At 46.1% G+C, this 27,806-nt stretch overlaps 1 protein-coding gene across 3 annotated transcripts in view; it reads left to right on the top strand.

Moving 5' to 3' along the window:
• alk (ALK receptor tyrosine kinase) overlaps positions 1-27,806 on the top strand; it is a 334,907-nt gene that overhangs the window by 282,434 nt on the left and 24,667 nt on the right. For all 3 annotated transcript variants that reach the window (XM_086182128.1, XM_086182129.1, XM_086182131.1), the window contains 10 exons: positions 1,967-2,101; positions 3,250-3,353; positions 6,432-6,604; positions 8,065-8,159; positions 13,455-13,544; positions 19,549-19,714; positions 22,070-22,217; positions 25,458-25,568; positions 25,705-25,846; positions 27,371-27,538. In XM_086182128.1, the coding sequence (XP_086038254.1) occupies positions 1,967-2,101; positions 3,250-3,353; positions 6,432-6,604; positions 8,065-8,159; positions 13,455-13,544; positions 19,549-19,714; positions 22,070-22,217; positions 25,458-25,568; positions 25,705-25,846; positions 27,371-27,538 (1,332 nt within the window). The remainder of the gene's footprint in view (positions 1-1,966; positions 2,102-3,249; positions 3,354-6,431; positions 6,605-8,064; positions 8,160-13,454; positions 13,545-19,548; positions 19,715-22,069; positions 22,218-25,457; positions 25,569-25,704; positions 25,847-27,370; positions 27,539-27,806) is intronic.

Genomic DNA, 27,806 nt, shown 5'->3' with positions numbered 1-27,806 from the left:
GAGACGTCCCGGAAACAGAGAATATTTGTTTAAACTACTCTTTTATTAAGCTGAAGTTGGTCCAGTTAAAGGTGAAATCACTTGGCATATGTTAAAGTGCCTGCGAGGGAAATGATCAGTTTGTTAAAGAGGAGAAATGCTCTCGTGAAGACCGGCGGCCCACAAGTTTATAAACTCACAGACGAAAAGTTCTTGCCACCAAATTCCCTCCAAAACCGGATGTCTTTATCTCCAAAAGAGGAGGTTTGAGAGGGATTTGTATTCGTGTGGAGCCCTGGAGTGGCCGGAGAGAGAAAATCCACCCCTGAGTCAAACTCTCTGTACAGAAAGGAGAAGCATTTGCGCCCCAAACTGATCGCTGACTGGTTGGAAGATGAGTGCCACATCAGATTTTCTCCGTCTGCTGTTCTTGCTCATTGTAAATATGGCCAAAATACACCAGGCCCTGTCCAGCTTATGTCTACTGCACCGTGGTGAAGCCCACCTCTTCCACCCGTGACGGGGCCGGGGAAGAGAGCCATGCCTGGACACGCTACAGAGCGCTCACAGTAGTCAGAGGAACCAGACTTCAAGGGACAAACATGCTTGAGCAGGGCACAGATCCTCTGGTGTGGGTCGGCCCCGGTTGAACGAGGTTCTGTGTTATATCCGGAATTTGACTCACGATAATGTCAAAAGGGTCTGATGTCTTTCCTCCAGCCCAGCCGTGTCCACACCTCGTTTGATATTCTTTCCATGTCCGGAAACCCGTCTGTCCTTGGGCTGAGTCCATCTGATGTGGCCTGGACGCCAGAGGTCATCAGGGTCCCTCTCCAGTCCTGTCTTCCGTCACTCTAACAGACATGTTGGCGCACAATGACACCAGCCAGCGTGAATGACATTCTAGGCAGGAAACATTTCAAGTCTATGGAAATGTAGCAGGTAGAAAATCTATAGGAAACTTTACAAAAATCCTGTTGGGTTTTTTGTTGTTGTTTTTTTTTCACTCTGCACATTTTGGCACCTTCGGTAGGATCCTGAGATGTTTGTTTGGATATTTAGACTGACGTAGAGCCTCGTGCATCATACGCGCCGCTGTGTTATCTGTAAGGAAAAATGGGCTGGCAAATGTTCCTGAATCTGAAACAACAACACACGCGCACAAAAAAAAAAAAAAAATCAATCACAAATGTGCTGTCGGCAAAACTCCGGCTGCTAAAACATTTGCACCTGCTAAGTTGTGTTTGCTTTATTCTGTCAGTTCCATAACTGAGTATTTGAGAGGCAACCTTGTTAGAAATCAAGGAGGTTGCACTTTGTCTTTATGGCGCAACGTACAAATATGAAGAGACACAAACACAGCCTCACCTCGTCTGGTGGTACCAGAGGGATGAGGTTTATCCACCTCACAGTTCAATCAAATATTGCCACTGTCTTGCTGCTTTATAGACAATCTCTAAATAGTAGTAAGCAGACAAACTACTGAGCCATTCCGTAAGTGATTTTCAGGCGATTGCCACCCCCAAAAACACATCCTGTCACTCCCTCAGCTTTCTCATTTCCCCTCAGACCCTCTTCCCTCGCTCTTCCCGCAGACACTCCAGGCCTTTTCCATTTTCTGCTTCTGTTTCAAGGGTCTATCAGAGAGCTGCACCTCAACCTTCATTTTCACCAACAGTCCTGTGGGCCATTATTCTGCAACCCCCCCCCCCCCCCCACGCACACACACACACACACACACACACCCTTCACTCTCCCCTCACTCTCCCCTCTCAACCTTGTCGTATTCACTGTTGCTCAACTCCTTGATCCGTAGTCCCCACTCCTGTCCCTTTTTTCCCTCCTTGACAGTTGAGCTGTCAGTGTTCACTCCATTCTTTCTTCCTCTACCCCTCCTGCTGGGCCTGTCCATTCATCATATACAGCCCCGGTCTTATCATGGCCTCCTCTCCTCCGCTGATATATTCTCTCCTCCGTCTCTCCGCAGGCCATTTCCTCAATGGCAGCTACTGCTCTTTTGAAGAGGGCGAGTGCAGCTGGCAGCCAATAACGGGTCGCGGCCTCACCTGGAGAAGACTCCCGTCGCCATCCAAGACCACCAGGCAGAGCTGCCCATCATCAGGTGGCTCAGACACGTCTACGACATCATCAACACTGTTGCACTGATGCTCTTTGGTTCTTTTCACTCTAGCTGTGCACGACTCTTGAAAAAAAAGAAAAAAAAATCTGTGAAAGGCAGCTGAGGATTTGGATTTTGACGGCGCTCTCTCCCTTCTCTCAAGGAGGATTTCACCAAATAAAAACCAAGTCACTGCTCTCCGTTTATAAGCCTCCACTTTGGAAGGGAAACGAGCAGAATCATTTCTGTTACTCATGGCGATAATCACAAAAAAGCTCTGAAGATCACATGGCTGCAGTAGCTTGTGAGCAGCAAGGCAAGCTAACGCTAGCAGTTTCCACCAGCAGGGATGCTGGCTCAATGAGATTTTTGTCTCCCACAGAATACACTGAAGCTAACTTATCATTCCTTTCACTCACGAGGCCCGATAAAACAACCACAGAGTAAAGGATTAAACTCCCGCATTCTCACCTGCTAAAATGTCCAGGAACAGTTCAAGAACAACAGCAGTGGCAGTATTCCTCGCCCCTTTTCCAGACCTGGCAGGTCAGACACATGATGCGAACCACTGGGTTCCGGAGGGTAGTCCTACTTTTCACTTGAACAATGTTAATACCCCGTTCAACAGGGATTGGAAAAGGCAAAGTGTCGCTGTCAAGCAAGACTGGGGCATTGGAGAAGATAAAAAGATTACCCGAAACTTTGATGTTGACAGATATCATTTTGTCTTGTTCTGAGCTGCCAGAATCCCAGTGGGTGTAAAAGCTGCGGCAAGTAGATTCTACATCTCCAGTTCATCGTCAGAGCCGTGACTCGAGTGCGTCTCCTGATGAGTCTTCGTTTGCCGAGGCTTGTTTTTGTTCTCTGCTGTTTACACTGGGGAAACTAAATGGAGCATTAGAATTTTTCTGCGGTGTTTGGTGATCTTTTAATTAAATTTCAAATCAGTATATTGTCGGGATGATTATCTGGGATGTGAAAATACTGCTGTGATTCCTTTCATCTTGTAGCACTGATCAAAGCCAGCAGCTCGCTCTATATGGCCACTATCATGTTGTCAATCCTCCACATTTACTGGGAAACTTTATATGCTACATGCACATTTTCATTCCTGATTTCTGTGCATTAATTGACATGTTTTTCTGTTAAAGGTGCTACATTTAGTGTGGAGGGAAACCAGTTCAAAGGCCAACGTGGCTCGGCGCTGCTCAGGAGTCCTCTCTTCCCACCTCCTCTGAGGAACTCGCCATGCACGGTGAGCACTGTACCAATGTGTTGATTAAATCGTTCAAAGGCTTGTTAGAGTAATAGTGATAACCTTTTTTTTTGCTATATTCCATTATTCAAGAACAGGTTATAAAGTTCTTTACAAAGACAAAAAAGGTTGCTAGAGGAACTGTAAAAGCAAGAAATTATTGAACGCAGGCTGTTCTTTTAAAAAGATTTGGATTTGGAAGAAATTTAAAAGAAGAAACAGAAGGAGCCTGGCTGATCTCCAGCACGTGGCTCCAGACTCCGGATGCTCCGTCTCCTCTGGTCCTCAGCCTTGACTTAAAAGACTTTGTGTTATCAGAAATGAAAATCCCTTTGAGTTCCTCGCGGAACGTCCTAATTTTAAGGGTTTTAATAATGATCTTGATATGGGAAAGACGGAGACTCCGTGGTTGGTACTGGTTGCAGCTCTCCCACCATGTAGCCAGCGACGAGCCTGTTTTTCAGATAAGATAAGGTGATGCAGATTAGATAAAGTTGAAAAATCCCGCAAAGTGAAAATTCACGCATCGCGGCACCTGGGAAATGAAAGGGAAAGTGAGAAATAAATTAAATAAGTAAAGAAATCTGTTCGACCAAAAATGTACAATCAACAATGCAATGAAAAGACTTTACACAGAGACTATAAATGGCGTACAAACCTTTCGCTTTTTACAAATTTAACAAGAAACACGGATATGCACAGATACATGTATATTGTACATATACTCTGAGATACATGTTGCAGTACAGACTAGATACGGAAAGTACTACTACCTTATTGCACAAGGAGCAGCACTTGGACTGGATGATCACAATAGTAAAATCATTGCATGCGATGCTTTGAAGCCTTAAACATATAAATACAAAGAGATGGTTAAAGAAAAACAGCTGCGGGTTGTCAGGAGAGATGATGCAACAGTGACTCAGTGCTGCGTTAGCATTTGCTGATGGTTGCGGGGTCAGGTGACCTGCAGTAGAACTGGCGGTGCAGCAGTCTGATGCTGAGTGCCCCTACGGCGTGATGGAGGGGTGAGAGGTGTCAGTTTGGCCGACACCGCTCTCCACCTCCTCGATGGAGTCCAGAGCTGCCCTCTAAACCAGCTTGTTCAGTATTTTTCCTCTCAGTGCTTCCACAAACTTAACAAACCCCCGCATAGGGGATCGCAGATGTTACCACCGCGTTACAAAAGAAGTCCAGAACAGAGTCCTGCACACTCCGAAACACCTCGGTCTCCTGAGCAGTTGAGTTGAACAGTTAACTGAACCTGAACGGCTATTGGCAGTTTGTGTTCAGCCCAAATCAAAGTTTTTATGGATCACACATGTGGGTCAAGAAGACCTGGATTATGCAGGATGAGGCACCCGAGAAGGATAGTTTTGCCAGGGCTTGTAGTTGGTGGGTTGGTGGGTAGCTTCAAGCTAAACAAGCTAGCTTCAAGCTTTCTGTCCCCCTCAGTCGCTAAGAAGAGACGGATCTAAACTCAGGTCGCCTATTTGGAAAGAAAATACACTTTTTGGGTGAAGTATCACTTTTACTTGGTGTTTGGGCGAAATGAAGATGTGAGCTCTGAAGTACGACAGAGAGAGATAGAACGTTTCTAATCTTGGTTTCTGATGTGTCTGTAAGGAGGCCCCAGGTCCGGAGGTTGAATGTTGGTGCTATTCTGTCTTGCCTGTGGTCGGTTCTTTTGACACTGTTCAGCACCTTCTGCATGTGTGGTTTATTTAATGAGAGGGCAGGGAAGTGACCTGAGGTGAGCCCAGCTGAAGCACAAGCGAAGGATGAAGGTGGGAGGGTGATGCAGAGGTCCAAACAGAGGATAAGAGGAAGGGCAGAAGAGGAGTCATGTGACTTGACAAAAAAGCAACTGGCCGTAAGGAAGAAGGAACAGAAAGAGAAGGGTAAAAAAAAATGAAGGCGGGGGATCTCGCAGCCTCTCAGGTGTGAATAAGAGGCGTCCGATATTTGTGGAGAGCAGTGGAGGCAGAGCTTCACCAGTTTGCCTTGCAGCCTCTCGGCACGCTGCCAAAGATTAGCCATGATTCCAGATTAACACACTAAATCCTTCTCTCAACAGTGAACTGGTGCTGTTCAATCCAGCTTGTCTACTCTTGGACAACTACGTGGAGGATATTAGTTTTGGGTATTAGCTCCAGTCCACGCTCACTTTCATGTTGTGCCCAGCTTGTTCCGTCCGGTGCCTGTAATCTTGAATATTAAACCATGTGGTCTCACAATCTATGATAAGCACCTGCAGCGGACCAGCACACAACATAAAGGTGTTGTCTCTACACCCACATGGGACGTAAACCTGCATCTGTTCCACTTAAACGCTGAAGGAAGAATTATGTTCCCGCCTTCAATGAAATGCTGCGCAGACACGGCTGGTCACAACCCGCGTTTATCAAGCTTTAGATTTCAAGCTACTTCCTACTGTTTAATTTCAGCTATGCACTGGGTGTTGTTTAATTTTGAGCTAGTTTACTTCTACCCTGTCCCTCCTGGAGAAAAAACAAAATAACAAAACAACCTAAGTGAAATTGATTTGTGCTGAAGCATTCAGGAGCGGTACAGATGCAAAGCAAGCGAAGTTATGATCCTGCCAGAATTCTCTTAATCTTAGAAGAATGAGATGTGAACAGATGGCTGCTGCTGTTGGATCTCAGTGAAAAAACAAGTGCAACTCTTCCTTGATTGATAGCACAACTGGCTTTTGTGTACTGACACACAATGTCTCCACCAAAGTCTTTTTGAGTTCATCCTTGAGTCCCAGTGGACATTTATAGCATCCATCCATCCATCCATTTTCTACCGCCTATCCTTTTAAGGGTGGCGGGGGGTGGAGCCTATCCCAGCAGCCTTCAGGCGAGAGGCGGGGTTCAGCTGTGTGCTGTGTGACAGTGACGTTTAGGAACCAGAATCATCTTAATTTAATTCATTTTGGAGTCCCAATGAACATCTGAGCCAAATTTAAAGAAAGCTCCAGCCAGCGTGGACGTATTAAAAATACATGAATATAAAAAATCCAGTTTTAATTTGACTGTGTTGTTCATCTGAATTTCCAACCTGCTTCCACAGGTGCGGTTCTGGATGTGTCAGGCGGGTTTACAGAAGGGGGCGCTGTCCCTGTGGATCGTGGAGAACAGCACGGGTCCGGAGGAGCCGCGCAGATTGTGGCACTCAGCCAGCGAAGCCCCGTCTGACAGAGGCTGGAAACTCATCACACTTCCCCTTTACGGGCTGGCAGACTGGTACGCCGCACTCTCACCTGTGTCGATGCGTGACAGGCAGTTTGATGATATCAAGGCTGCCTGTTTGAACTGTCTGACGGCATGAAATTGGTAGTTTTCCTTTGAAGTGTTTAAGTGCAGATCAGTCATCCCGCTCTCATCCAAACAAATCTCCCAACACACTCACACAAACGCTTAAGCGCTCCAGCAGCAAAGGGAGTCTTACGAAACTCAACCAAGACGCTCTCCTTAGTTCTTCCTCCTCTCATAAATGCAGATTTTCAGCATTTACATTCCATTTTCTCCCAACTACACAAAATTAATGAACTCCACCAGGACTACCGTAAGCCACAGACATGCCATGTGTACAGTCGTACAAAATACGCCCCCTCCCCCAGCTTTTTTTCCTGCTTTTGTCTGTGATAGAAATCAATACACAAGGCTCAACTCATCCAACTTGCCTTCCAATTAACTGTGGCTCTGAGTTCCCCTTCAAGAAAAGAGAAATTAAAAACAGAATAGAATTAGAAAAAGTACAGAGAAAGCGTTTCGTCTCTGCCTGACTGCTAGTTCCTTTGCCATTGGAGCCTGGTTAATCCTGCTCCCCGGAGAGTGATTAATTTTTGATTCCTGTAGTGAGTTGTGCTTGTGCTCTTAATTTGGAATGTCACATCGGTCACCACGAGGTGAACCTGCCAGTCTTTGCACACTGACCTTTGTAGAGCTTAAATATAATAAGATATACAGCCAGAAGCGCTACAGACAGTTTACGCCAGCGCGGTCTGATTGTGAATGTCGGGAGGAAAACCTGTGGGTTTGTCTCATGACACATAATCCGCTTACCGTAAAGGTAATTGACACATTAAAGGTTAAATCTGACAGATACACAGGCTCCGCTGTGAAGGGCGGAAGCTTTTGATTTAGATCTCGTAGGTCCGAAAACTAAACAACAAAACGTTTAGCACTTTAATGAAAAGTACACTTACCGCCATTAATACCCAAATTATTCCTGCATTTTCTTTAAAAGTCAACAGATGTGCTCCATCCCGAAAGTCTTAATCACCTCCACCAGGTGATGTTTTGTATGTTCGCAGGATGGTGTAACATCTACCAGACCAGATGTCCGTTAAATCTGGGGGCTTTACGTGTTTAGCAGGGTGGCTCACAAATTTGGGATGATTTTGCTGTCAGGTGAAAAGACGGCGCCAACAACTCCACACGTGATGGAGGAAGCATGTGGTAGTGTTGCAGCCCAGAGCAGCAGAAGGGGCGGAGCAACAGCAGCTTGACAGGATGAATGAAACAACTGGAGGTGAAGATGGAAGACAAGAGCAAAAAAAGAAAAAAGTGAACTAAAAATAAAAAGAGCTGTCCGAAGAGGCCAAACTGACATTTTTAGCTTATGAGATTCCTCCCGGCCTCATTTCTCTCCAACCTCTCACAGGTTGTGAGGTCGTTAAAGCGGTTCTGTGCCTCTGCAGGTTCTGGCTTCAGTTCAGCATCGAAGATGGACCTGGACCCAGTTCAGCCATCTCTGTCGGCAACATCTCTTTCAGCATGAACTGCTTCCTGGCTTGTGAGTAAAAGAGAAAAAAAAGTTTTGTTTCCCTTTCCTGTGGCTACTTGATCAAACCTCGGTTGAATGAATGGGATTGTTTGACTGATTGCCTGATTGATTGACCTCGACAAGCACAATAGGGTAAAAAAAATTGATTGCTCTAAAAGTGCACACATCTTATGGACTTGAGAGAAGCTTAATTAAACACTCAAAGTGACCCAGTGCAGTTAGATTAATAATCAATACAGGTCTTCCCCGTCCTCATGTCTCTCCAGAGCTAAGATCTGACTGTGGCAGTGTTCTGCTCCAGGGCGTTCATCAAGGTCTTCTTTAACCAGAATTCGTTCTTTGTGATTCCAGTGACTCTCACAAAAAAAAAACAAAAAAAAATAACAGCGCGTTGTCCTGTTTGATGCAGAAACATCCGTCAAAAGATCACATGGGCACTGTGGTAAAACTTTAACTGATATCTTTATCATTTCCTTCAAGATCCTGTGATGGAACCTGAAATGAAATGATTGATAAGAGCTTGTATGGCGGTGCTGTGAATTTTTATGAACGCTTCCCTGATTCGTCTGTGTTATCACGGCGATGGTTTATCTGTAGAAAAACAGGAGCAAGATGACAACCACGTCCCAGGAGGACCGGGAGAATAACAGGTTAAGAGTTCAGTGCTCTGCTTCTGTGCCTCTCTGGAGAAACGTGTTTGAACTGGGACAGAAATAGTTTTTCCTGAGCATCTTTGTTCCTCAATATAACTCCTACAATAAGAGCTGTGGTGAAAATGAAGCCGCGCTTTACTCGCTTCACCCTGGACAAGACAGAGAGACCAGTTGTGCCCCTGCTTTAATCCTGCAGTCCTACAGAAAATGCTCCGTTTGGACTCGTAATTTGGGTCTGACATGATGTGGCCACTAAAATTTTAATGATCTCTTTTAAACCTTTGAAAGTGCATCTCCTCGCGTCCACTCATTGAACAGTGTACCATCTGTTTGTTTTTTGTTTTTTTATATCTATTTGCACACGTGACATATTACAAATGCAGCTTTAAATGTAGTGGATGTGCAGGTGAGGTAAGAAACCCGGCTAGGGCTCATGTTACGGTACGTGGCCGGCTCGTCCTGCATTCTGCAGTCACAAAGGGGCGCAGCAGTGAAAAAACTCTGTTTGGGATATCAACGTGCGAGTGCTTGAGAGGCAAAAAACAACAACTACAACAACAATTTTTGGGTGAAGTTTTGCTTTAAAGATCAATGTCAAAACAAATGAAGTGTTACTGGAACTAACGATTAACCAACCACAGATCATCTCAAGGTAATTGGCCGGACAATAAAATGCAGCCGGATGAGACAGGCTCCGTCAGGGAATATGGCGCCTATCACCTTGAGTCAACACTGGCCTCCTGGTTCAGGGTCTCTCTGTATTAAGAGGTGACATTTTCCTGGAGATATTTGAACACCACTTTGCGCTTTATGTTCTCGGGAGCGGCGGCACCGCTACGGCGGCGCTCCGGGATCGTCTACTGCTGCTTTGCTCACTTTCCAGATGTCAGGTTCTTAATCTAGGCCAGGTATTCATTACACACAGCAACACTTGACAATTACATTTTATTGGCTATCAATCAGAGCTCTTGATGGGGGGATGTGGAAGCTCAGCATCAGCCGTCCTTTCTGAGAGTGATCAGCGTGAGTGATTAGCATGATGAATCCCCCTGCATTATGACAGCCATGTAATGGGTTTCGATGGCAAAACACACAGTGAACGCATTATGCAGAGGACCAGCCATGCATGCCCTTTCCTCTACACAGCCCTGCATTAGTTTGATGTATCGTTTTGCATGTTGCAGTGATTCATCCATTGCTCCTCAGACGTTGGACCCGGCTGTGGTTTTATCTTCACCAGCAGCACTGCATTAGTTTATTGAGTTAGACAGCATTTTCACCTTGTACAATTACTTATTTCCAGCCGTAGCGGCTGCTGCTATAGTAGAGCCCAGAACATCCGCCGGAAATGTGTCTCCTTTGGAACTGCTCCTTGATATACTAGATAGTCAGAGCTTTTATTCTCTTTTTTATCAGAATAAAAAGCTTATTTGGACGGAGCATGGACCTTTTCTTATTGTCAATGATGTTCCGCGGCTCTGACAGTAATACTTCAACCAGAAAAGTGTATTTTGCATTTCAGGTACTCACAAACAGGTCGTATTGGGAGGTAAAGTTATGTCATCAATAGGAGGCAGTAATGCACTGCCTGTCTAGTCAGTCGGAAAACCAAGAGGAGGAGCAAAGTCGTCTGTGGGATTATCAGATGCTTTGCTTTCATAGATGTACAGCAGTCACAGCTGCACACACACACACACACACACACACACACACACACACACACACTGAGATCCATAGCAGCAGCACATGCATATTAACAGATAAGGAATCAATATGTAGAAACATACATTTTAAATATTTCTCACACACACGTCCCACAAGGACTGTTACAGTGACAAGAAAAATCCATAGTTGGGATGTTTCTTCATGCTCCTTCAGTCTTGAGATATATTCAGTTCATGGCTGGGTGGTGAGGAGGTGCCCCCCCTGTGGCTGCCTTCAGTTGGGCCTCAGGTAGCTTACAGCGCCTTGCTAATGAACAGTGACAGCCACGCTGGCTGCTGCCCTGCCCTTTGGTTCATGCTGCTCTGTAGTGGACCTGCTGAGTCCCTCCCTGGCAGCAGCAGAATACCAATGCTGCGGGCTCCAACTCTGACCGTTCCAAACCCCTCGGAATGAGAACACACCCAGGTTTTTAACCATTTTCCTGAAAATATGAAGTTGTTGAACTTGTTGTGTACATATAAGACGTTGGGGTCTTAGCTACAGAGAGGGGCTCAAGCTAACAAATGTGTTGCTTACATGCTGTGATGCTTCATACCTGTCCCTGAGATGATCATATTCATTCAATTACGTGGCTCGTTGGGGGGGGGGGGGGGGGGGGGGTTAGGTTATGAGGGTTCTTTTGAGATAAGACACCCAAAATTACAAGATTTCTTAACTGAAAAGATCTGACTCAATGTACAGCTTTGTAATTCTGATTAAAAAAGCCCCTCCAGAGGAGCGGCGGTGTCGTTTCAGCTCAAGCACAAGTGATGTTAACGTCGAGTTGTTTGCTTGAATTCAAACAATTGATCAGACCTAATGAAACAGCACCGCGCGGTAACTTTCCAAACCCTCAGCTGTTGAGGGAGCCTCCTGCCATATTGTCAGTTAAGCCTGCAGCCTAAGCTGACTGGGGAGACAGCATGCAGGAGAGGGAGTGTGTTTGTGGTAAAATGATTATAGAGATAAAGATGAAAAGCCATGTTTTTGTCCCCAGATTATCCAGGAATGATGGCAGGGAAAGTAGAAAGCAAATGAGTCGATGCTGTTGAAATTTTAGCTCATCACCGTGAGGAATCTTAACGTTTGAGATCTTCATATCTGCAGCAGCACCTTTTGGCTTAGAAGTGCAAAGAAAATACCAGAAAATACACCCACGAATCCTTTAAATCTCTTATGCTGCTCTTTGTCGTTCTCGGTAACCCCATGGACAAGATCAACCAGATATTCGTGATCATGCCGGCGGGTCCTCACCTGGACAGCTTCTCTTCTTGGCGTCAGAAATGCAAAATCGCCCCTGATACCGACTCCATAAGCAGCACAGAAATGGAATTGAATATGGAGGTCACACACATGTAGGGGAACATGTGGGCAGGACATGCCTCAAGTGTCTGTTGTGAGCGCGATGACAGTGGTTCATGGAAAGGCTCCGTGAAGTGGAGCAGCCGGTCTGGGCATCGTATACGGCAGATGTCTGTGCTTGGTACCAAGCGCTGGATCCAAAAATGTCCAGAAACAATCTACAGACAGGCAGGGCGACCAGAATAGTGATTGGTAGCTCAACAAATCACAGTGAGCCATCATCTTACTGAAATAATGTTTGCATTATGGAGGGTCAAGCAGCTCTGAAGGGTTTGTTCTGACCTACGTAAGGACACAGCATGGGGATTAAGATTCGGGGCAGAGAGTCTTTGACTTGTTTGGAGTTGAGCATCAAATCAACATTCAACGGTGCTGAAAGTAGAAACAACGGCCGGCAACACTGAGAAGACTAAACTATCTTTACAAGGAATGGTTCCTCCCTCATCACTACAGACAGACGGGAGTACAGAATCTGAATGGAAGGGACCAGATATGGAGACTGGACCTGTTCTAGTTCCCATTTAGTAGTAGTAACCAATCACATTTGAGTGAAATCTGGTTCCGTGCAGCTAAACTGACTGAATTTCAGTACTGGAACCCAACTGCAGCCCGACAGTCGACGTCGTCTCTTGACTCCACTTCAGTTTTCCGCATGTCAAGTTGCTGATTAGACTTTAGAGTGGCAAATAGAGGAGGAAGCCTCAGCCTGGACTTTTACTGGCTGCTCTGATACCCCTGAAACCTGGTGGATTGCCTCAAGAGGGTATTCATGGCAATGGGTACCAAGATCCGTCTCAACCCTGCAAATTAGCCAGTCCTGCTGATTGGCTAATGATTGGTCCCCTCGCGGAACCTCACGGAACCTTTTTTTTTTTCCTTCTTCTCCTTTTTCTTCTTCTAACTGAGTATCTGAATCAACTGGGTGAAGGTGCATCCCAGGGTTTCTGGTCAGAGTGGCAGCTGATTTCTGTAGCACCATTCCAGCCACTGATTGCAGTGCATCGACCTCATCAAACACAGTGATTCATATATGCAGCCATGCAGCCATGACAACTCCAACTCTGCTGAAACACGGAGAACAGGTGACTGTCAGTCCAGGTCTGGGCCACAAAAGCTGCATTTACTCCCCCCCCCCCCACTTTAACATCTTTGTGGGGAACAGGTCCCTCTATCTGGAGCAGTAATAGCTAATCAGAACGCCTTTTGCCTGGAAGACTTCATCCTGGGTAAGAATTTTGGCGGGGAGACATCGAGTAGCAGCGAGCACATGATCTCAGTCCTGGATAAGCGGTGAGGCTGCAGGCTTGATGGATTGCTACACCACAGCCAGACTGAATGTGCTCTCCCATCCACTGTGGGGGCAGATAGAGACGGAGCAAGACGGAAGACGGAGAGGAGCTGGATGTATTCCCTCCCTCTGCGTCGCCATTTGTGGTACAAACGAAACTACATTTTCTGTGGCAGACTCTGCAGCGTCTGTGTTTACTCAGTTCTTTAGTTCAACAACAAGATTTCATTGCTGCGCATGAATAAAAGAGAGAAAGATGTACACTGTTGCCAATAAATGTGTTCTGTTTCATTTCAGCAAACGGCGAATTCCCACCGGTTGCCAGCAGCAAGACACTTAGACCGGTGATCAAGACCCCGCCCTCGTCCATGCCCACCACAGATTACTGTAAGTGTGAGCCTGTCTGTGTGAGGGATTTGGGTGCTTCCAACATGAAGTGGGATATTCGCCACATTGATTCGTTTTTATGTTCCTCCGTCTGCGTCTCTTTGTCTTTCCCTCTCTTCTCCTTTGCTCACACACACGCATGCATTATGATTCTCAATCACACCACACGTGCTGAGCGTGGTACAATGCATGAGCTCTAATAAAGTAAGTGTGCCACCTACTGGTTTGCATCTCGCCCTCATCCGAGTGAGTGCTGCAGAGATCTCCTTTGGTATTAAATGGAGCAGGACGGGCAGTTTTGAAGTGTAAAATCCTTCAATTTGTCTCCCGAGAATGTCAATGGAGGCGGTTACACAGCGTTGACATTTTGCAACCCCCCCCCCCCCCCGCTCCGAGGGTGTAACGACAAGCAGACTTCTACATTTAAACACCAAGTTGGTTCCTCACAAATCAAACCTGATGGAGTACACAGTCCTCGTCCTCAAGGCGCGCTGGACTTGTCCAAGCTTCCCTGCTGGAGGACATCAGCTGCTCTTGTTTTAGTGTTGCCAGAGGCCTTCAAGTAGATTTTCACTTTTCTCGGAAATAATTTGCCAATCAACATGTTAGGACTTCTCTCACTTGTTATATAAATATTGAATGAATATGAAGATTGTGTTCTGGTGTTTTCCACTCTAAACTGGTGATTTGTCCAGACAGTGTTTCCACACTGCAGGATTGTTATTACATTCATCTATATCTTATTTTCTAGCCCAGGCTGATTAAAAGGCTTTTTATGGCATTCATAGGCTGTTAAAGCCCAGCAAATCAATGTTGTGCTGTTTAGAGTCTTGGCCTCTATTTGAAACTAGTTGTGCAAATCACACTGACACATTAAGGGCCCTGAGACAGTAACCAACCTCGCTGACAACCTGCTTTGTACCACGGAGTTACACTTTAAAATAGAAAAGTATAGATTCTGAGCATCTTTGAGATAAAGCAACATGTCAGTCACGTTGTTATCAAAGACTCGTAGGACGCACTGAGCTAACATCTTCAAACTAGTCCCTTCATGCTCTCATCGGACGCTGAGAAACTCAGGATGAGGATAACTCCAGTGTTTTGGGCCGAAATGATCGACAGGAACCAGCTCACAGGGCAGAGTTGTCCATAAAGAGCTCAGATTGTCAGCATCGTTCACTGTGCTTCCGTTCAATCGGCATTTTAAGCAGAGTTTGTGTTTATGTCACAAAAAAGGGAAACGCGCACTGGTTGTGTTTCCTGGTTCGGAGCAAATAACACTTGCCAGGTTGAGTGCCTGGCGTTTACACTCAACATTCGTCCCAACAGTCCCAGTAATTTGGGTCTGTGTCAATTATTCTGACCAAAACTGATGTCGACCGGGTTATCCTTTAAAGGAGGTCTACTTTTTTACTTTGATTCTCTAAAAGTTACTGTTTGAATCTTAACACAGTTTCATTTTTGCACAAACCTGTCCTGATGGGAACATGATCAGGAAGGATTTAAAAGCCTTTGCCGAATGTGACATTGATGTGGATCGCTGCCGCTTGTTGCTACTGTTGTGGTAACAATCCCTGCCAGCTAGGACACTGCACCGAATTACTGGTTGATTCACCCCGAGCAGCCAATCGGACGTCTCCGACTGTATCGCCAATTCAGCACGTATTTAGTCGGCTGTTTACCCGACAATGAAACTGGATCACCAGATACAGCTTGCGTCAGGGCCTCCGTGTGCTAACCTTGGTGACGTGTGTCGTGACCAACGAGCCGCGTGTGGTACCGTACGTCGGCGGGTCAGGTGAGGACGGTAAAAGATCAGAGGCCAATGTTTGGGAAGCTTGCATGATTTGATAATGTCACAGGATTATGCAGCCGCAGGCTTCAGTCTCTGGTCCATCAAGGAAAACTTAATGCCGAGCAGGAGATGTGGCATTTAAGGAGGCATTTCATGTGCAATATAATTTAAAGGGTATTTCTTATGGGGGAGTTTGCAAGCAGGATTCTGCAAGGGCAGCAACAAAAAGAGCTATGTTAATGTGCTTACACTGGTCATGCAGTTACAACAAAGCTAGCCGGTTCCTGAGAGAAAGACAGGAGTTTGAGCTCACACTGCTCTCGCCCTGGTGATTATCATAGATATTAACTGGGAAGGGAAATAAGTTGAACCTGCAGTGTTAACGATGGCCGTCTCAAAGACAGCCTTGAGCGGTTAACATTCTCAGGGCGTCTCCAATCTTCCCTTCTGGAGCTGATGCTTTGACGTGTGCGGGGCATGACGGCGAGCCTGATGAGGGTTTTAGCTCAGCAAACCTGTCACTCCAGCAAGACTCTCCTCTTCCCCTGACACACTCCATGATTAACCCCACCAAACGTCTCCTCTCATCCCCCCCATCCTGTCCTCCGCGCCGCCACCATGTCTGGACAAGCTCTCCTTTTGTGTTTCAATTTGTTTCCCATCTTTTTCATATAAAAGGCTTTTATTGACTCTTACCACTGCCTGCTCACGCCACCACGTCTGTCTTTCCATCTGTCTGTTGTTCTCTTGCTTTTTTTTCCCCTTCACCCTGACTTCACCTTCATTCTTTCTCCCGCCGTCGATCCTCCTCTATTCTTGTGGGAAACACTCACCTTCTGTGTGGCACCAGTAGCTCAGTAGCTTTTGGGGAGATTGTGGAAGAGTTGACCCAGATGAGCTCGCGACTCATTCTTCTTCCTGCGATGATTCTCCTGCTGTGAAAGGAACTTCAAAATGAGCCGCAGGCTAATTTTCTTCTGGCCGTGTGTGTGTGTGTGTGTGTGTGTGTGTGTGTGTGTGTGTGTGTGGGTAGGTGGCTGGTTTTTGACTGAGACTCGTGTTCTGGGGTTCATTTTAGATGATAAAACAACTATATCACAATGAAACAAAATATTATCATATTTACAGCTTATCTGCCAAAGTGAGGCAGGATGTAATAGCACTGGCATCTTTGAACAGGCAGCAGATTTTCATATCAAGGTGTTCCACTTCTGCTCACACCTCAGCAGACATCTACAAAAGTTCTGTGGAGCTGATGAAAACTGGCATCATATCAAAGACGGAGGCTGATTGAAGCAATCGGATTGGCTCTTGAAAGTAACTGACAACAGATGTTGGTCCCTGAACGCTCCGTGCAGAGAGGAGTTTTGGCCATTAAGTGCTCGCTAATCAGCAGCGCAGCCGAGATATGAGCGCATGCTGCATTGTTTACTCGTTCGTAAGCACTGGCCCACAGCAATCAGTTAGCTAGTTGTTGTAACTTTGGGTTTTGGTGGGGGAACATTAGTCACTAAGACAGATATGAGACTGATAACAAGCAGTGCAACACTAAACAGGCTTTTGTAATTAATTGGACTCGAGTGCTCTCCTTAAGATTTGCACTCAGCATTCAGATCCTTTCATGATGTGCCAGCCTTGATCCATCTTTCTAATGGCCAGCCTGGGGAGGGCAACTGTCACTGGATTAGGAGGTTGCATGCTAACAGTGCTTTGTTTTGCATGAAAGATGGAGACGCAGACAAGGCTGGAAACAAAACCAGCGCAAGAGAAAGAGGGAGGGGTGATTGTTGAAACTGTGAAAGGTGGCAAACTGCGACTATCAACAGCCAGATGATCAGACACAACTGCAGTCTAGTTTCTGTTTGGGAGGTACTGGGGTTATTTTAGCGTAGACTCACGTTTCAGTCTCACTCACAGAGACACTCAGCGAGGTTTTGTGGGGTAAAACCGGCCGGAAACACTGAGCGAGCGAGTTGGAAAACAAGAAGAAACAACATTTGGGGCTTCTGTTTTTTAACATTTTAAAATGTTCTGTCCGTTTTACAGAGTGATTTGTTATGCATCATTTCCAGAAAGCGCGTCGGTGACTAATGTAGAGGGTGTGTGTTTGGAGCGGCCTTCCCTGCCACCGTCCAAGCCTTTATCTGGCATTCTGAAATCCTCAGGCCATCACCAGAGAAATGCTTTGTTATCATGGATGACAACACGCCAACTATTAATACATTGCTCTAGTTTCGATAAAGATGTTTATATGAGTTCCTGTCCTGCTGCTACTGGGTTCTGTTTGTTCTTGCACATAAAGTAAAATACTGTACTTGGAGACACTGGCTGGAAGCTACAGAGGAGCCGCGTCATCCAGCAGCGTGAGCAACGTACGTGAAGCAAAACGCGGCGAAAACCTCTGACTGTGACTTTATTCAGTTTAAGAAAATGCTGTTTACACGTCAGCGTCTTGTTATTGTCTCCGTGTCAGATGATCGCCGTCTGCGTTACTGCGGCTGAATCATTGCTGTAAACATGGTCGGCGTTATTTTATCTCCAAACAGGATCAGAGAGTTGGAGCCACCAACTCGACATTTGTCTTGGCTTCATTCATCGATTGATTAATAAATCACCTGCCTGGGAATCCCTGATCGGAGAACTGTGGAGCCGGTCTGGAATCAGGCTACTTCACTCAAAGCGGAAGTATAACAATATTACTACGAGAATATTTATGCCTGATTAGCAAATAACAGTTTTGACAACACGTCGCGATGCAGTGAGAGACAAGAACGAGTCCATCTGTCCGTCCATCTGTCCATCCCAACATGCCATCCTTCACTGGTTTTGCTGAAGCTGAGAGGATTAATGTGTCTCCTCGTCCCCGATGGCTGCCAACACTCTTGTTTACTTGGTACTGATTAGCCCGAGGAGTGGCGAGTGATTCATCGTCAATGACATGTTTACCCTCGTCTTCTTTTAATAATGTTCTGTGGAGATAAAGACAGACTGTTGCAATATTGAAATATAATCAGATTTTTTTTTTTTTTTAATGTCCCCTCATTGTGTCTTTTATTGGGCTCTTCTGCTACAATTGCTGTCTGCTGACAGGACGTCGCGGTGGCAGCGCTCAGAGAGAAGGAGCCTCACGTGGAGACGGAGTGGAGCTGCGTCTGATGCGCTGCTTCTGGGTCATGCACGTGGTGATCCTGGACCAGACTCCCACATATGACACTTGACGTGCAATCCCCTCATGGTTGTCTGCAGGGAAATACAAGTTATCGTTTCGATGCTGAATGACTTTAGTCAGGTGGAATCTGAGCTCGAGATATTTGATGGTTCAGATGCTAAAAATACCACCTTCCTGCAGTTAGTCCCCTCCGTCACAGAGAGGGGACTCTGGCAAGAGATCCCAGTAAATTCTCGGCTCTCAGTTCCTGGGTTTCAGCTCCAATAGGCTCAAAACAGCAAGAAACCTGAGCACCAAAAGGCGTTGTGGTGAAAGCACCATAAATTATGTCTCTGTAGTCTTTTAATCACCATCTAATCAGTCCACAATCTGTTTAGGAAACAATTATAAAAAGACCCTTAACTGCCCTCTCATATCTAATCAGAAACATCATGATAATCACACCGCCCAGAAACTCAGAGGCTACTGAAGTCAACATGGACGACCAGACTCAGGCTGGTGTCAGATCTGCAGTAATACACTCTGGTCTGAGCTGATTAATACGTAGCTTTTACAGACGGGAAACAAGAGGTGTTTCACCGCCGGGTGCCTCCCTCGCTGCTCTGTGTTCACAAGCCTAAAATCAGGATTTAGCACTGTGGCGTTAAGTCCTTCCACGTCCATCTGACAAGACTAATCTCATGCTAATTACAGTGAGAACTCCAATTAGCAGCGACACGTGGGATTACACAGGAAATGAGGAGACATGTTTGTCACCTGTGATCCTGGCTCAACATCCCCTGCTGCCAAAGAGAACACGATGATGCCGTTTTACAGGTTGCCCTTCCGAGCAGTTATTGCAATGCCATAATTTGTTTCACATCTTTATATGTGGGTTTTAATAATGTTCAAGTGGAGCAGTGGCAATGTGAGACGAATAGAAGTGTAACGCGTCCGCGGCGCTGACTGACTTCAGCCTCTCCATCGTCTTTCGTATTGTGGAAGTGACATGGGGGAAGGAAATGTGATGCTACAGCTGAGCTTTTCTTCTTTGTGTTTAGCCAAGAGATGGATTTTCCACACCTGTGGGGCCGTGGGCCCCGAAGGCCCGACTCCCACTCAGTGCCTCAACTCCTACAGGAACAGCAACGTCAATGTGACAGTCGGCACCCGAGGGCCCTTCAAAGGCATTCAGATGTGGCGGGTCCCAGACACGGGCACCTACAGGTAGGACGGCTGCCAGAGAACACAAGCAGCAGACCTTGTGTTTTCTGGTAGAACTCATCTTCACATAACACCCACTCTCTTCCCTCTCAGCTGGTTGGTGGTAAATCATTAAAGGAGAATTCTGCTCTCTTTAAACCACATTTTCTACTGCGTTTGAGGCTCCACCAGAGGTGAACCCAACTGACATGGATTAAACAGATGAGGGGCCACGTATTGGGCAGTGAAACGTGGGTTTCTTTGCTCTGCGGGGCTGGCACAGATATTCTGCCTGACAATTAAAATGGAGGTCAATTTAAAGTTTTTTCCGTTGTTGTTGCATGAAGACGTGTTTTTAGTTGGCGCACTGGAAGGAAGCATTCCTCCCATATCAAACATATGCTGCCTTTTAGTCCTGCACACTTGGTCAAAATTGCAATATGGACGCCTGCAGTTATCGCATCAGGTTCGTTTGAAGCTAATTGTGTGTCAAAATGCTACGTTTAATCATATATTGTGGTGCTGCCCACATCAAATTCTACAGACTCAGAAACAGACACAAAAACTACATCAAAAATCACTGAAAACCAATGATCTAAAAATCAACATTCCCTTTGATATTGCAAATCACGTCCAAGTATCAGTCAAAATAATCTCAGTTATATATTTATTTGGAGTCATGCAGCCCTACTGCCTTTGAACCAACACTTGTGACAAAATATGTGGTTCAAAACGGGACAGAACGACATCAGTGTTTCTCTTTTATGAGGCATTTATCCAAACTGTGAGTCGAGTTTAATAGCATTTACATAGAGATTCATTAACCTAATGCGGCCTTATTTTGATCTTTTTTTCGGGGGGGTTCTTGGGAACGTTGCAGGCTGGATAGAGAGGGGTCGTATTGTAATGATCAGTGAGGCCGAACACTTGGAGTGGACGAACCACGACATGGGCAGACTAGGTTCTATTACAGTTAGAGCTCTCTCTCAGTACAGAGTGGTTCCAACCATTTCCAGTCCTATTGAACTTGTAGACCCACAACTACAAGAAGATGGAGTCCAGCTGGAAACCCATCCAAATTACTCGTTAAGTATTCACTTGAGCACCCAAAGCACAAGCAGATGCTGGGGAAACAGTATCATCCTCACTCTACCCGTCTCCAAAAGGCAACCAATCCAAAGAACCAGCCACCTCCGTGACAATGTGTCAGAGGGTTTTAAGACTTCAAAATAGTTCAACAATCAGCCTCAGCACCTCGACCTCAGACTGCGTGTTACGGGAGGATTAATGCTGTAATATCCGCTGGCTTTCGCAGAGATCAATATTCCTCCTTCGGGCATTCATGAAGAGATGAGGCGTTTAACTTGGGTTTGACTTGGAAAGTTCAAACAAAAACATCTCTGTGTGCTGTTTGTGTATGTGTGTGTGTGTGTGTGTGTGTGTGTGTGTGTGTGTGTGTGTGTGTGTGTGTGTGTGAGTGCGTTTTGACGTGGGAGGCAGATATCAATCGTGCGCACAGCCTCGCTAAGCTCAGCTGAATGTCTTAAAATACCTAACTGACAACAGTCTTAGCACAGGTCCCGGAGTTTTTAGAAAAAAAACACTTTCTGCCTCCCCACAAACTTCAAAATTGTGGTCTTGATGCAGCCTTTTTATCTGGCAGAGCCGGTAAATGAAGCTGACAGACGGCCACAGAGATGAATGTGCGCTCTGCATCTCCCAAAAGTCATTAGGCAAACAGCTGAGGTAGCTACCAAGCACCGGGCAGCCTTCTCTCTCTCTCTCTCTCTCTCTCTCTCTCTCTCTACCGAGCACAACCACCAGGGAAGAGAAATATCGAAGCGCTCCCAAAAACCAATCAAGTTGTTTTTTTCTTCCCGGCTAGAAAACTGGAGCATTTGAAATGAGTGTCTTCTGCTACAAAGGGGTGTGTGTGTGTGTGTGTGTGTGTGTGTGTGTGTGTGTGTGTGTGTGTGTGTGTGTGTGTGTGTGTGTGTGTGTGTGTGTGAGAGACTATAATGTGTATCCTATGTTTGCTTTTGTGAGTGTGTCGCCCTCACACTGCTAGGTCAAATATTTTTATTAAAAACCCAGAGTGAAAGTGTGTGCCAGTGCTTCCAGAATTCATTTAGGTTATTTAATATCGTGCACTCATGAAGTGGTAATATAGGAGAGCGTTGGTCTGCCTCGGGTTATTTCTGACCTGTTGTACAGCTCTGAATATCCATTAAATGCTGCATTAATTGTTGGGAGAAACCAGAGAAATGCTGGTGAACTTCAACCATCTACTTCCTGCCTTGTGAGGGTAATCACCCTGCTAATTATGTTTTTTTTTATCTTTATGTTGTTTGCGTTCATGCGTGTGTTTCGTAACCTCAGGATCACGGCCTACGGTGCAGCTGGCGGTCGCAGTGTTTTGGCCATGAGCAGATCTCTGGGCGTCTACATCACTGGAGACTTTCTGCTGAGGAAGGGGCAGCTGCTTCACATCCTGGTGGGACAGCGGGGAGAGGACGCCTGTCCCAACGTAAGTCAGCACCAAAAAGTCTGTGATATTGACACTTCATATACCAACAACAGGTCTCAGAGAGCATTAATAAATGCTTATTATGCATAAACGTGTTACCACATTGTTCATCAAAACAAACCCGATGTAAGAGGGAAATGTTCCATGGACAAACTGCAGTATTTGGCCAGACTTGGACTTTTTTGCAGTGTTTAGTCAGTCAGTTCATTGTCCCCCAGAGGGCAACTCTCATTACATTAATGTTAAAAAGTAACATAAACCTTTCATAGCAAAAAGCTATCACTATCATTTAGATTTATCTAATGGATTCATAGTAAAGAAGCTGTAAACACATTCAGCTGTATGAATTAGGAGTCCTTATTTCTTTTTTATTTCTTGGTGTCAATGTAGGGAGACTAAAACTGCGATTAGCAGCTGAAGGAGTGCAAACACCCTCTCAGCAGGATAACTTTGATACTCTGAAAGTCTTTAACACGGTGGAAGCTGGAACAACAGTTGGTCCTGGATGATGTCGTCTTGACTTCTGCGTTGCTGGTCGTGGCGGCTCCGACATGCAGGATCTCACTTTTGACTTGTGTCACTTCATCTGTGACAGGGTCTGGCAGCGAGCTTCCTCGTCTTCTTTTGCCAGAGGTGTCATCCATTCTGATCCGTCGCTCTTCGCTGGCAGACTCGTGGCATTCTTCCCCTCCAAGTTCACAACAACCGGATTAAAATCTCACTGTCCCTCCAGCTACCTGTGAAACCACTCGTCACCCGCATTTTAAACATTCAGAAATGAAAAGCTGCCCTGCCACTGACAACCCAGGAAGAAAGCTGAGACCTGGCACCAGACGTGAAGTATTTACCGAAATCTAAATGGATTTCTAGCTGTCGAGTCCACAGTGTTGAGGATCGTTCAAGTCTGGATGCAAACGCAGCCACGGGGTCTTAAGAAAAGGAGGTGATGAGGTTACAGTGGAGAGCAGGGTGAGTGTGGAGCTGGTGGGCAGGTTGAAGTGGGCGAAGACAGGAGGGTCACGCCCACGTTGTCCATCTTATCGTGTTCAGGGTTGGAGGGCTTGCAGGGCTGATCCAGAGAGAGGCAGGTACAGCCAGGACAGGTTGCCGGTCCATGGCAGGGCTCACGCACGGAAACAGACTCACATTCGCACCTTAGAACTCTTGAGAGTCTCCCCTTGCGTGGTTGTGTTCTGCAGAGAAGCGTGCAGGTGACTCACTGCTGTTGGCCAGTTTGATTCACCTGCCGATGTTCAGCAGTAGCCTCCATCATCTTTGCTCAGTGTTCCACTGGTCTGATAAAGATGCCTCGTTTTTATACCACAACTCTTGGAAAAATTGTTCTTCCATCTCAAATGTCTGCATGTTGCCATGATTTATTACCTTTAGACTTCCACAGTAAAAAGAGTTTTAGTTGCCTGGCAACGGGCAGTCAACACTTAATGACTCTCAAGGGTCTTTTCCAAACTGCAGTAATCAAGTCACTCTTTAACAAACTGAATCCATCAGTGCAGAAAATGACGGATCCACATCAAACCTGGCATTAATTAGTAGAACGAATGTTTTTAGAACAATTAATGAAAGAGAGTACCACTCTTGATGCAGTCTGGGTGTGGATCCGTCTCAGCACCCAGCCTGAGAATAAGGGATCGTAACGCACGAGCACAGTCGAGCGCCAATTATTTTGAATGAATGCGGCAGGTGGTCTCAGTCAGACCAACGCGAAGACGCGCCAAACCAGAAGCGGTGTGGTTTGTTTTGAACTCAAATCAAAGTGTTTGTGGATTACTGAGCATACGCCCTCATGAAGAAGACACGGATGATACCAGATGATGCTGCTGCTGCTGTCGTTAACCATCAGTCACCATTAGCTTCAAGCTAAATACGCATGGCTGGCTCTCTCTGCATTCTGGAGGGACAAAGAGATGTAGGAGTTTCACTGCAGGAGGACATCAGGTGGTCCAAGTGCCTGATGTGTTTTAGTTTGTTTTCTAGAGGCAGAGTGTGTATCTAAGACAGGGGTCCTCAACGCTGTCACTCAGTTTTAAGTTTTAAACGCAGTGTGTCTTGAGGAGCTCAGGACAGACAGGAGAGAGGGACTGAGCCGTTCCGAAGGGGGACTGAAGTCATTCAAGGCTCCTCTTATTTCTCCTGCGCTGACAGTGAGACGTTCCGCCAAGGGCCGCTCCGAAAGTGACTCGAGCTGTAGAGTGTTCCCTTCACACCTAGCCTCCCTCTGGTGAAGGAAATGGTGCACCCTTGTCCTGGCAATTACCTGCACCTCTACACACACACACACACACACACACACACACACACACACACACACACACACACACACACACACACACACACCTTTCAGTTGTTCTGTTCCTCTTTCCGACACACACACACACACTCAATTTTAAAGTAAGAGGCTGCAGTGACAGAAATGGCTGAAGAGTAGAAGAAGAAGACGAAGAAGAAGAAGAAGAAGAACTCTTGTCAAACTTTTGGATGCACTGCTTTTTACCCCTTTTACATGTCAATCACAGTCACCAAAGTCCCGCCTCCTCCTCACATTGAGCCCCTCAGAGCTTTCAGTTCAGACAGATGAGGGAGTTGTGGTAGCAATGAGTGACAGCGCGTGCGTGTGTGTGTGCGTGTGTGTGTGTGCATGGGTGTCAGAAAGAGTGAGGTTCAGACAGTGAGAGGAGAACATTGTACTTAATCTTGAGTAAAAACACTTAGTTCCCTTCCATCACTGCTTCTGCTAACTGGCAAATGAGCAGTAAATAATTCTCTACCTCAGTCAAATAAACGGATTTGTCAGTTTATTTCAGCGATGAGCTCACCAGGAAAAACCAAACACCTGAAAGACCCTCCCACCATCTGTGTGCTGAAGGTGGTGCTGCTGCTTCTGTGTGTTCTTATCTCTTAGCCTGCAACCGAAGCTGGTTATTTCTGGAGCGCATGTTGCCACGGTGATATATTAGACTGGAAAGTCATCCATTTTTGTAGTACTGTAACTCCTGGGTTGACCTCGGTGTTCCCTCGCTTAACCCTCTTAATCCTGGCTTGTAGTACAGACGCCTGATGACATGAACATGTATGAAGGAATGATAAAAACCTCAGTTTGTTGAGTTGCTGTCTCACCAGCTCAGTGAGCTCATTCAGTCTCTCACATCAAGTCAGAAGTTTCTCCAGGACAAATTCTGGAGCCATGCTTGGGCTCAGCCTTCTCCTCTCTCCCTCCCGCAGTCCAACGCCGTACTGAATAAGATCTGCCTGGAACAGAGCGGCCCCATGGTGAACAAAACTCAAGTGAAGGGAGGCGGCGGAGGAGGGGGCGGGGCTACATATGTGTTCAAGGTAAGAAGTTACATCGGGAACGGTGATGAATAGAAATGAATTCGGACTTCTGCGATGTTGCAGACAGAAGTTAACCTGTGGTCTTCTGAGTGCTGGCACAGCTATGAGATGCAACTTTACATAAACACGACTGCAGGTGGAGAGAGGCGTGTACAGCCCCCTCGTCGTCGCGGCTGGGGGAGGTGGCCGAGGCTACAGCAGCCAATCAGAGACCCAGCTGGAGCAGATGGACTATGAACTGAACCAACCGGGTCGCAACGGGAAGTCAAACGCAGCCGGTACATTACACTCCGAGTCTTCTGATGCTCAGTATGTGTGTGCAGTGGGCTGGCTGTATGTGTGTAGTCATACAAAGTGTTGTTCGTTCATTGTGTGTTTGTGTTTGTGTGTTTGGGTCAGTACTCTGGGCGTAGGTTAGGAACATGGGGGGGGGGGGGGTGTGAAAGGGAGAGAAAGTTTAAGAAGGAGACTAAATAGATGAGAGAAGATTAAAAAACCAAGAAAAAGCCAATCCAGCACTGTAGAGTGTGTGTGTGTGTGTGTGTGTGTGTGTGTGTGTGTGTGTGTGTGTGTGTGTGTGTGTGTGTGTGTGTGTGTGTGTGTGTGTGTCTCATTTCTGCTTCAGGACTACTCTCTATGTATCTGCCTGTACTTCAGCATTAAAGTGATACTTCATCAAAGCCTTTAGAGTACTCACAAATACAAGTCTTGAGCTCATGAGGACACGTTTTTCCTCCTGCATTTCCTCTTTGTTCTCTGTCCAGGAATCTGAAACTTCCAGCCGCGTGTATTTGTCTTGGACGTTGGTTCAGCTGCACGTGTCAGCTGCTCACGCTCTCTGGCAGACCTGGAGTTGTTTGCTTGTTATTAGCTCAAATCTTAGTGGATTATACCAGATGATACACTTTTTAAAAGTTTGTAAATGAGCATTTTTGTTCAGTTTTGCTGTTGTTAGCCGTAAGTCTCAATTAGCATCATGCTAAATGAGCATGGCTGGCTCTGACAGAACTCTGGAGTCACAAATAAGGGGGGAAAAAGTCTTTGTGAGCTCAAGACACCTATTTGTGAGTGCTTGAAAGGGAAAATACATGTTGTTGGCTCACACTCCTCCGCTACGTGCCAGGGTTTGTGCTTTGGCTCCTACTCCGGCCCATTCATCAGTCCTGATATCAAGCACTTTGTTCTCTTTCATTTCTGGGCAGAACGACATGCTCCAGTCCACCAGTGTAATGTTACGTCCATGCACATGGCCGGTTCCATTATTCAGGCTGGAAAATATCAAATATAGATTTTTACATCTTCACAAAGCCCAATGTTTACTTTTGAGGAAACTTGGTGACTTAAAGATGAAATATTCAGTGTGTCTGAGGGAGGGTTGCTGCGTGTGTGGAGATGTGTTTTTTGTTGTTGTTTTATTCCCTTGTTTGTATCTCTCAGGCCTCAGATGGGACGGAGGAAAATAAAAAGGGAACATTAACTTGGCTAGTGCTAAGAAACATGGAAGGATTAGTTACGTAACTGTAAATAACTGTAACTGCGTCTCTGTCTCCAGTCACCAGCTTTTGAGGGTGTTTGAGGGTTTTGTGGCCTCTGCTGGAGACAGCATTGTTGCTGGTGTTGGACTGTGACATCACCTGTGTGTTCATGTGTGTACATTTTTCTCTTTTTTGTTCAATGTGTGTTTGATGCATTGTTTTACAGATCTTTCTTTGCATCTGTATTGGTTCCCTCTGTCTCACAGACACAAATAAAACACACACACACACAAACAGTAGCTAAAGTCTGTTGTGTTTCGGCGGCAGGTGGAGGCGGAGGATGGAACGACAGTTTTCCCCTCAGTCAAGGTGGCAGACCTCTGGTTCTGGGGGGCCAAGGAGGGCAGGCCTGTCAGAAGTTCTGGCAGACCCGAGGCGGCTTCGGGGGCGGCGGCGGCGGCTGCATGTCCGGGGGCGGCGGCGGAGGCTACAGAGGTTAGTACGAGACACCTGAAGAGCCAAATATAATCGATGGTGAGGGTGAAACATCTGCAGTTCCTGTGACCAACTGAGCCATGGAGTGTTGAGACTCGGCTTCATTAAATAATAAAGCCGATCTCCTGAATGTGTATCGCTGAGAGGAACTTAATGATCCTCAGTAGAAAACTGGGTCGGCTGTGAGTTGTACACAGCATAGAGAAGGCAAAGAAACAAGTGTGCTGCAACTACTTACATAAAGTACGACTCACTTAATTACACAGGA

The sequence above is a fragment of the Aulostomus chinensis genome, chromosome 17 (assembly GCF_037954235.1).
Source record: "Aulostomus chinensis isolate RoL2024-O1b breed Wild chromosome 17, RoL_Achi_v1.0, whole genome shotgun sequence".
NCBI classification, from domain to species: Eukaryota; Metazoa; Chordata; class Actinopteri; order Syngnathiformes; family Aulostomidae; genus Aulostomus; species Aulostomus chinensis.
Note: the sequence above shows the minus strand (reverse complement) of the source record. Positions and strands in the feature narration are given on the sequence as shown.